Source organism: Lygodium microphyllum, chromosome 13 (genome assembly GCF_053477565.2).
Source record: "Lygodium microphyllum isolate KBCC chromosome 13, Lygodium_microphyllum_v1.1.10, whole genome shotgun sequence".
Lineage (NCBI taxonomy): Eukaryota > Viridiplantae > Streptophyta > Polypodiopsida > Schizaeales > Lygodiaceae > Lygodium > Lygodium microphyllum.
In genome coordinates, this window is record NC_141147.1 from 67469601 (window position 1) to 67480213 (window position 10613).

The following is a 10613-nucleotide window of genomic DNA, read 5'->3' on the forward strand; positions in this document are numbered from 1 at the left end:
TAGGGATTTTTTTAAGGTATGAATAAATCCGCATTTGTAGATCAAGGAGTTGTATCAACATAGGTAACTTGGTAGGTTTTGGACCATGAGGAGTAAAGCTAGGGAACTATTTGAATAGTGATAAAGGTGAGTTATGCACCATCCACTATACTTGACTAAGGATTTTGAGGGATAGGGGTCAAAGAGGAAGATGTAGTTGTGTAGGAGATATTAAGAAAAGAGAGCCGACCTCCTAGGACTTCCCAATTTTCCCTCATCCAAGCCCTAAACAATTCTACTGGAGAATGAGGGCTATGCCACAAAAACTAAGCAATGCAAAATTCCCGAATATTTATTTCCAATGAAACATGCCATCATGGTCAAGGCCTACATGGTATTTATCTTTTGGGTACATTTTTTGGTTTGTTGCTACTTACCCAGCTCGCATTTGGGGAACACCATTGGGAAGGGGCTGCTCCATCTTAGGGGAGCTATTCTACTTTGGGAAATTAGGGACTGGCATTGATTTTCTTGTCATTGTTTATGCACCACTAATCGATTTTTTGAGCCAAGTAGTGGTGCATGAATGAATCAATCTTTTAAGGAAAGTTGCTTCTTTCTTCTTTTTGTGCTCCTCCATGGTTGCTGAGATTCTACAGAGCTTGGGGGGGAAGGTTTTGGAATATCAGATTTGAGAGGATTGCAGAACAGCTTGTTCGAAGGGCATCATTGTTGGAGATGTTGGATAAAGAAGGGGGGAGAGCTCCACGATTCACTATGATTGAAAAAGGCAATGAATCGATGGTAAGGAGTATAACTCAATGAAAGAGTTTGAGGCTTTGTTCATATGGAGGAGACATCTGCGAGATCTGTGTTGCAACATTTTGGGAATTGGATGATGCGTAGCCTTTGGGCCATATTTGGTAGCCGAGGGCTGAGAGAGCAGCATTGTATCGGTTCCATGTGGCAAGGGAACTTAGTTTCATTAGGTTGAATGTTCAGTTTCCTTGACAAAACAGGATGAAAGTACCATTGAGGAAAGCTTTCTGCATTGAGCCAGGTGTATTCCATTCCATTCCGTTTGTCCTATCGTCTCAAGCTATTCAATCCATGTAGCTTGTTTGTTTGTTTGGTATTTTTTGTTAACTTCAACCACATATAATGCAAAAACGTATTGGTAACGAACATTTACTGATTGTTTTCAAAAAGATAATGTTCTTTGTCTTGATTTTGGGATCAAGGCTTTACCCTGTGTGGTTAGGAAAGAGGTTTGGTATTTCTTTCAAATTTAAAGTAATGTAGATAAATGACAAACTTGGAAGGGTCGTGGGGTAGAAGGATTGCATTTATAAATGTTGAAAACGTTGAAGAGCGAACGGCTGATAACAACTTCGGTGGGTGGACTCCTAAAGTCCACATTGTGTAATACTCTCCTCTTTTACTCTTACCTTTACTAATACAACTTCTCGTCTGCGAAAAAAAAAAACAACAACAACGTAGGAGAACATTACATTTCACGGAATGGGTACCATGCGTCACGAATTGGCCGGCCCGGACGGCAGAAAGAAGACAATCTTCGTCGAGTGATGACCTGTAACGCAACAAGCCCGTCATATTTCAATTTTCAATCTTCCGTGTGGTTAACGAAGCAAGTAAGGCAGGTAAGGAAAATAACGGAGGTGAAGAAGGTTCAACGAACGAACGAACCAAGTGGCAAGGACCAAATCAGAGCGCGTGGGAATCGGGATGAGAAATTCCAAAGGGGTGGTGGGGTCCGCCGTTGAAAAGTTACACGGCAGTTTCCTTCTCCTCCTCCTCGGACCTCCTGACTCCTCTACTTGTTGTTTTTAACGTTTTACTTTTACTGGTTCTAGCTGGCCTCCCGAGTCCCCACTCGAGTCGTGCACCTGTCGCAATAAAAAGTCACCGTGAGTTGTGACTGGCTCGACTCTCTGGAAAATGGAAAAAAGGCCGCTCGAACGCCCTGACGTCGGCCGATGATGGCATGCCACATTACAGGAAGAAGTCTTGCACCTACGCGTTGAACAGGCTTATAATAAGACTGACAGCCTGGATCCGAGGACTAAAAGCAGTTATCCCCTCGCGAGTCACGAGCCTCATCTTCATTACGGGAGAGAGAGACACTCTCGAGAGCATGCGACATAAGCAACACGTGCCTCAGGCAATCCACAGAGTCAGACTCGAGACTCGAGAGGCTAGAGCCTAGAGCTCGCTCCAAGCTACAAGTTGCAACAAGCCGCCGGAGCGTATGCATACGCGCACGAGAAACAGCACCTTACGTGATATAAATATTAGATAGTTGTTTTAATTGTAGGCACGTTCTCTCATGTGCACAAAACCTGTTCGGCCCGCCTCCTGAATTAGCCATATCCACTAGGAAGAACTTACTACGTAACATACATAGTATCCGCACTGTATTCTATCAGCCACACTTACACACTTCCCCCATCTGTACTGTAATACACTTTTGATCTCCGCCGTGTATCATATACCATCATCGACCTCAATTTTTTGTCTTGCCCGCCATGGCCGCCCCTCTGGCAAACGAACCTGGCTTCCTGTCCAACTTCTGGTCGCAGCTTCTCGGTTCTGTCAGTGATCAACAAAACGTGAAGATCAAGGGCACGGTTGTCATCCAGAAGAAGAACTTCCTTGACCTCACAAACGTGGTTGCTGCAGTCCAGGACAACCTGAGCGAGATAGCCGGCAAGAATGTGAAGATGGCCGTCGTGAGCAGCACACAGAAAGGCACCGGTAATAATAATATTAATCATAACATAACAACAAAGAATCGGCACCCCCCTTTCATGCAGCTTCTGTGTTACGATGGATAATCTATAATGGTATCATGTCCAGCATGCGTTACCCTGTTTACCACTACCTTATCTTGATGATCATTAACAGTCTCAGGTAGATTATGATAGATTAGGTTGATGATGATCAATAACTTAAATATAACATTTTAGATTAGGCATTAGAGAGTATAGAAGGGTGATGATTAACCAGGCTAGGCCCTGATTCTAAGGATATGCCTGTTTTTCTATGAATCAATGCGAGATTGGTCGGACTATTGGTGAGCGTGATCCAGACTCCAAGGAAGGAAGGATTATTATGGTACTACAAATGTTAATGATACCGACATGCTGGGCCTGTTGTTTTAACAGTCAGGACTAGATTTCTTATAGCAACGATGAGTTTAATCTAAAATTATGCGATTCTCGGACTCGAAGGAAGGCTTATGTATGATGCAGCAATGTCCACGTGATCAGCGCTAGATTGACTGGACTAATGATAGGTTCAATTTAATGATGTCTTACGCCCTGATTGGACGAATGATCTAATTATGTGTAGTGTTGATGAGATTAATAATAAGATTAACCTAGGTGTTTGACTATATTTCAGGCTCCAAGGAAGGCAGTAGGAGCGCTACCACGCATCTGGAGGACTGGCTTGAGACAGGGCAAAAGGAGCTGCTGGCGGCATCGAACGGCGGGATAACCTACCCTGTGGAGTTTAGTGTGGACAACAACTTTGGGACGCCCGGGGCGCTTCTGGTGGAGAGCTCTCACTCTCAGGAATTCTACCTCAAGACTGTCACCCTCACCCTCCCGTCTGGCTCCCCCAATCAGCTCCATTTTCTGTGCAACTCCTGGGTCTACAACAAGAAGTACTACAAAGGCCCCCGCATCTTCTTCCCCAACAAGGTATTATATCCATTTGCTGACAGCTCAGGAGAGAGAGACACGCACACACACACACACGTGACACACACACGACGCACACACCCACACACACACTCTCTCTCTCTCTCTCAGTGTCTGTCACAAGTAGTTTTGGACATTTTCCCAAGTTTTCCCCTATAGTGTTCTACATCATACATAACCCCTGCTTCAGAGGCACCGCACATCTATCTAGGTGCGGTCGGGGATAGGGTGGTGGATGCTGGGGCGCTGCCCCCAACCGCAGCTTGCTAGTTCGTTATGTTGTGATTCACAATGTGAGAATTACAGTGGAAATTTGTCTAAAGTTTCTTCTTCTTCTCTCTTTCTTTCTCATTTGCTTATACCATCAATAATTCCTCCTATATCATTTCAACTGTCAGCAGTCTTATGGTCATAGTCCCCCTTGAGCTCTCCTAATTGTTTCAAGCATCATGAACCATTGTCCCAACTCATCTTCACCAACTAGAGCTGCATAACATTTCACTGCATGCACGAATCTCAACGGAGTTTTGCTTGAATATGAGGAATACCTATCAGTGCTGATCACAATTGCCTATTACAATATGTTCCAATTGTGTTTGATTGATTATGGTGCCAAGATAATTAGTGCCTGTGATAGTACTTCAGGTCTATAATTCGATTGTGATAGAGTGATCTGATGTCGATTATGATCATCCAGGTGTATCTTCCGAGTCAGACACCTGCAGGGCTACAAACCTTACGTTCAATAGAGCTACAACACCTTCAAGGACTGACATCAGCCAATCCTGAAGGGGAGAGGCAAGAAGAGGAGCGCATTTACGATTATGATGTGTACAATGATTTGGGGAATCCGGATGCGGATGAAGATCTAGCTAGGCCTGTGTTGGGGGGATCCAAAGAGTACCCATATCCGAGGAGGTGCAGGACCGGGAGGAAGGCCACAAAGAAGGGTGAGCAAGGAAGAACCGATTCTTTATGTTGTTTTAGGGTTGAAGAAGATTTCACTACTAACTTCTTGTAAACTTACTTCCTTGATCTGCTGTGAGAGGTGGTTTATAACTGTGAACCAATTTGCTGCTAGAAAATTTAAGAGGGGCTTTACCGAGGTCAATCCAGGCAAGACGTTTGTTGTATGTTTGACTTTTGACGGCATGTAGCCCGTAAACACAGAAATTTGGAGGAAACCAGGCTGCATTAATATTAAGTCTACAGGCTACATGTCCAAAACACGGCTCCGTAGCATCTCTGATTCCCCTGGCGTGGGACTGATGTTATGCAATGTGTTTTAGTCATTGGGCCTCGGCCTGTGGGGACTGGGGAGCCCCTCTAATGCTGTGGAGAGGTGCTTACAAATATTGTTGTGTGTATGTGAAACGTTTGTGCCCTTTTCACGTCCCTTTCCAGACCCACCTGGGAAAGGCGGCTAAGACAGTTTATACTTCACCTGGATAAAAGTCTATAAAGACATCATAGCCCAATGTTAGTTCAATCACGTACTAATTTCCCAGTGGGAGGTATGTCGGGTGCTGATTGGTTAGGTGGTGAATGCTAATGCTGGGTGGGTGGGGGTGGGGGTGGGGGGATGCAGATCCGGCGTCGGAGCAGCCGACAGGGACGCTCGACGAGGTGTACATTCCGCGAGACGAGCAGTTCGGGCTGACGAAGGAGTCGGACTTCCAGGCGCTGCTGCTGAAGTCGTTCGCGCACTTCGTGGTGCCGACCATCGAGGGGCTGTTCGACAAGGACGACGACGACAGCTTCGACAACATGGCGGACGTGACGGACCTCTACTACGACAAGGGCCTCGACCTCAGCGCCTGCCAGAAGCGCACCCGCGAGGAGACCAAGGCCCGCTTCGTCGACCCTTTCGAGCTCATCCGCTTCCTCACCGACGCCAACGACGACACCTCCGCTGAGTCCAACATCCTCAAGTACCCCCGGCCCGACATTATCAAAGGTACTAATAAAAGAATTAGATACATCACCCTTTCCTTATTTTGTATATTACCCTCTCTCAAGGGTGCTAATCAAGAAATAAATGCATCATCCTTGTTGTATATATTACCCCTTTCTCTATCGCTTTTACTGTTTAATCCTACTGCATGAATCCACCTTGGCGCTAATGCTATAACTAGTGCAGATGGGATTACGGTGGCGAACCCCAAAAAAATAAAACACACACAAGCATACTAAAGTTAATGGAATCTTCATAAAGAAAATGGAAGCATGTCATTGATTTTGAGTGATCAAAAATCCCATTTTCTTTGAGCTTCCGAACATAGTATTAAAAGCTACAATCTCATTCTCTTTAGGTTCCTAACATAGGATGAAAACCATGCTTCCATGAGTTTCCTAAGGCTATAGCCATTTTTAAGCAAGTTGATACACTCAAGAATTAAGGAGTGTTTTCTCAACAATTTCCAAACTTGAGCGTTCTTGTAGCATACGAGGGAACATATAAACACAGAGCTATTAATAAGTTTATAAGAATGGTTACATTTTTGTCATTGGAAGGTAAGATCTGGAGTAGTGCATCCTAAGTTCTACTATTGGTTATATGTGCTTAAATAGTCTATTTTTCCGTGCTAGATATTCCAAAAAAGAGTTGAAATTCAAATTTGTCTCGCTGAAAACGAGGTTTTTTTGGGGGGGGAGGGGGGGGGGGGCATTTTAGTAAAAAAAAAAGGGGCTAATACCATAGTTTTCCCCTCCCTAGAATCCGCTACATTTCTAACCTTGCCTTTCTTCCATTGGCATTGCATTATGCATAGTACCTACGTATCCACTGGAGCATAAGAGCAGTGCAACAGACCACTGGTTACATTTGCTAAATGCGTGTTGCTAGGATTTCTTCCAATCTTGGAAGTTGCACAACTAAGGACAACCTTTAAGAAAAGGTGTGAGGGCTAAAAAAGGTGCCACCAGTTAAGTGGAGCCGGTATCTCTGGTGTGGTTGTAGCCTCGCCTTGTAGTTCATTCAATTCAATTCAATTCTATGCGATGGGTGGGTGAAAATTATCACATAATCTGCTGCTTTTCGTGTTGTCTTACAGGAAACGACTTCACTTGGTCTCCCGATGAAGAATTCGCCCGAGAGACGCTTGCAGGGCTGAACCCGATGGTGATTGAGAGATTGCAGGTAAAGAACGTCGTAGAAAATTCACGGGCTCGTCGATCAGATTTACGCAAGTCTGATGGTCGAACGTAACTAAAGTTTTGTGATTCAGGAATTCCCGCCCAAGAGCAAGCTGGATGAGAAGATCTACGGGCCTGCAGAGTCATCCATCACCCGCCACCACATCGAGAACGCATTAGAAGGCTTGACCGTGGATCAGGTACTGCGAACGACTCACATTTCGTGGATGTGATCACACTAAATAACGTCACGATTGGCTAGGTACTTTAACGGCCGTAATTTCTGGAGTCGTGCATTCACGTAGAATATTGCTGCAGGCTCTCAAAGACAAGAGGCTGTATATAGTGGACTATCACGACGTGTATTTACCCTATTTGGAAAGGATTAACGCACGGGCAGGAAAGGGTTACGCCTCACGCTCCCTCTTCTTCCTGAGCAGCGACGGGACTCTGAAGCCCATAGCCGTGGAGCTAAGCTTACCTAGCAGTTCTGCTTCTTCCTCTTCTGGTAAGGACGGTTCTAACAGCACCAGTACAGCTGGCTTCATCCACCGAGTGTTCACCCCGTCTATGGAAAACCGCATCGAGTGGGAGCTGGCCAAGACCCACGCCATCATCAATGACACGGGAGTCCATCAATTGGTCAGCCACTGGTAATAATTACCTTAAGCCCATAAAACACTCTACGACAATTTGTTGCCAAGTTTTGTGAGTAGTTATTGATTGAATGCGTCGATCATGCTTCATTAGCTACAAACAATATGCCCCTAACATTCTCCTGGTCTTTCTGTCTAGGTTAAGAACACATGCATCCTTGGAACCCTTTATTATTGCCACAAATAGGCATCTCAGTGCCCTCCACCCTCTCTATGTGCTTCTCAAACCTCACTTCAAGAACACCATGAATATCAATTCCTTGGCTAGAAAAGCTTTGGTCAATTGTGATAGTGGAAACACTTTCCTTGGGGGCATTATTGAAAGATCCTTCACCCCGACGAAGTATTCCATGGAGATGTCATCAATTGCATATAAAAGTTGGAGGTTTGTTGATCAAGGTCTGCCGAATGATCTAATCAAAAGGTATTATTCTACTTCACCGAGACGCTATAATACAATTTAGTACTTTGTACAGTATGTGCTAGGTTAGAAAGGTCCTTGTTGTTATCCAAGATGCAAACGTTCGACGCTTGAAAAGTATGTGCCTGAGCGTTGATACTGGCATTTTTTGTTGTTTGAACCCAAACATAGAAAGTTATTAAGCTGAGGGTTATAATAATACGTAGTTTTAGGACGATTCTCATAGCCAATTCGATGCCTCCATAGGGAACTTAAAGAAGTACTACTAAACAACACTATTGTTGCCATCACTCGTAGATTAGCCACACTCTTATTTTTAAAAGCTCGGCATTTTCTCGCTTCTAGATAAGCCTCACTCTTATTGTAAAGCTCGCGATTTTCAAAATACAAAAGGATTAAGGCTCGCCCGATTATACTGATCGTTGAAGTGAGAATTAAGGCACCTGATCGTTGGATTTCGTTGAAGTGAGCGTGAGAAGATTTTACAAATTCTAGACTTTTTGTATGCGGTGGGTGGACCATGTGCAGACTCAAGTTGAGGAAAACGTATTTGTTAATAATTATTACAGTATGACTGTTAACTTGTGTTATACAATACGATCGTTGAATTATACGTTCATTGTTTTAATTGCTTCTTTACTGCATTTTGATTTTTGGCCTGATTGATAAGGAACCATGGTGTACTATAGACATAATTGCTTCCTCCTATGACGTGAGTAGAAAGATTTAGATGATATGATATTTTGGATAAGGCCTATCGACACAAGTGACAAATTTGCCAGAAAATATTGGAAGGTTTGGAGCGCACACGATCGCCTGTGTAGACTTCAACTTTTATATTTTTAATTTTCTTGTGCGAAGACTAAAGATATTTGAAGGTTTGGAGCACACGACCGCCTGTGTAGACCTCAGCTTCTATTTTTTTAATTTTCTTGTGCGAAGACTAAAAATAATTAAAATTTTATCGCATCGGAGGACGTAGGTGCTGACTACACGCATTACTTTATGGAAGAATTGGATGCATGATTGCAGATATATTTTGTTAAAACTGGTTTGATCCCTTCATTCATGGTCATAAACAGATTAGAATAATATTTGATTTTATTAATCAAGAGGTATACGATATTATTTATGTTTTTGTTAATATTAATGTTCTATTTTTAATAGAAAAATATAAATGATCTAATAATGCTATACTAATGTTTTTTTATTAAGAAAAAAGAATACATGTGTTTTATTAATATTAAAATATAATATTTTTTAATTAAAAAATTGCAGAGGGATGGCGGAGAAGGATGATGCGGCAGAGCACGGGCTGAGGCTGACGGTGGAGGACTACCCATACGCAGTGGACGGCCTGGAGATATGGGCGGCGGTTGAGGGGTGGGTGCGGGACTACGTGGAGCACTGCTACCCGTCGGATGAGGCGGTGAAGGGGGACGAGGAGCTGGCGCGGTGGTGGTGGGAGCTGAGGAACGTGGGGCACGGCGACAAGAAGGACGAGAGCTGGTGGGGGCCAATGCACACGCGTCAGGAGCTGGTTGGGGCGCTGGCGACGCTGATCTGGGTGGCGTCGGCCCACCACGCGGCGGTGAACTTCGGGCAGTACACGTACGCGGGGTACATGCCCAACAAGCCGACGATGGGCAGGGCGCTGATCCCGGGCGCGGGCACGGCCGCCCACGAGGAGATGGCGCGGGACCCCGTGGCCTTCCATCTGCGGATGGTGTCGTCCAAGGCCCAGGCGGCCATCGTGATGACCACCCTGGAGATTCTGTCGCAGCACGCCTCCGACGAGGAGTATCTCGGGCAGCGGGCAGACGAGGCCTGGACCGCCGACGACGCAGTCCGGGAGGCATTCGCCCGCTTCGGGCAGCGCCTCGCCACCGTGGATCAGCACATCCGGGCCCGCAACGCCGACCCGTCTCTCGCAAACCGCTGCGGGGCCGTCCAGGTGCCTTACACCTTCCTCATCCCTTCCTCCTCCGAAGGCCTCACCAACCGCGGCATCCCGAACAGCACCTCCATCTAGCGAGCCATCCACGTCAACACTCCCCCCCCCCCTCCCATCTTGCAACCCCCGAGGGATAGCACCTTTCCGGGAGCGGGGTGGCTAGCACACACACACTCGCGTTTCTACAAAATCTACTACAGTGTACACATATGTGACCTAGCAATAGCCAGGATCATTCTGCAAGTCAAGTTGCGATGTTGTTCAAGAAATTGTACTTAAGTAAAATCTGCATCTTTCAAAATGTGCATATGACAAGCAAACTAGTCTATCCCAAAGAGTATTGCAATTAACATGTATCATGCATGGAACATATTGAGACTCATATGTAAGTTTCAACATATATTGTCTATTTAAGAGTTTCAAGGTATACACTATGCACAAACGGTGTGTGTGATTAAGACACAATGTTGCATAATATAACAGCAATAGCACTAAATACAAACCAAATAAATTGAGTATCTTATGCCGTTTGTTAATTAGACTTAAATTATTGCAAACAATATAATGCTCATACATATCTTAGCCTGCCTTCTTGTAAATGTGTCCACTTAATATGATCTTCTCACTATAACATACAATTTAGGGTATACCGACAAACTCTAAAATGAAAAGTATGAGCGAAATTGTTTTAAAATGTCAAACTGCACCATTGAAATATGCATTAATAAAAGCTACGGTATTTG

The 10613-nt window shown here is 44.6% G+C and overlaps 1 protein-coding gene across 1 annotated transcript; it reads left to right on the forward strand.

Annotated features, from left to right (window-relative positions):
• The first annotated feature begins 2106 nt into the window (after nt 1-2106).
• LOC148026729 (linoleate 9S-lipoxygenase-like) lies at nt 2107-10171 on the forward strand. Its single transcript, XM_087691222.1, has 9 exons — nt 2107-2754; nt 3403-3704; nt 4402-4654; nt 5293-5661; nt 6758-6843; nt 6932-7039; nt 7158-7492; nt 7635-7919; nt 9195-10171. The coding sequence occupies exons 1-9, from the start codon at nt 2526-2528 to the stop codon at nt 9946-9948; spliced, it is 2721 nt and encodes a 906-aa protein (XP_087547348.1). The 5' UTR covers nt 2107-2525; the 3' UTR covers nt 9949-10171.
• The last annotated feature ends 442 nt before the right edge of the window (nt 10172-10613 follow it).

Coding starts and splice junctions, on each gene's coding strand:
- LOC148026729 (XM_087691222.1), top strand. CDS start 2,526: ATGGCCGCCCCTCTGGCAAACGAACCTGGCTTCCTGTCCAACTTCTGG. Junction 2,755..3,402: donor CAGCACACAGAAAGGCACCG/GTAATAATAATA, acceptor ACTATATTTCAG/GCTCCAAGGAAGGCAGTAGG. Junction 7,920..9,194: donor CCGAATGATCTAATCAAAAG/GTATTATTCTAC, acceptor AAAAAATTGCAG/AGGGATGGCGGAGAAGGATG.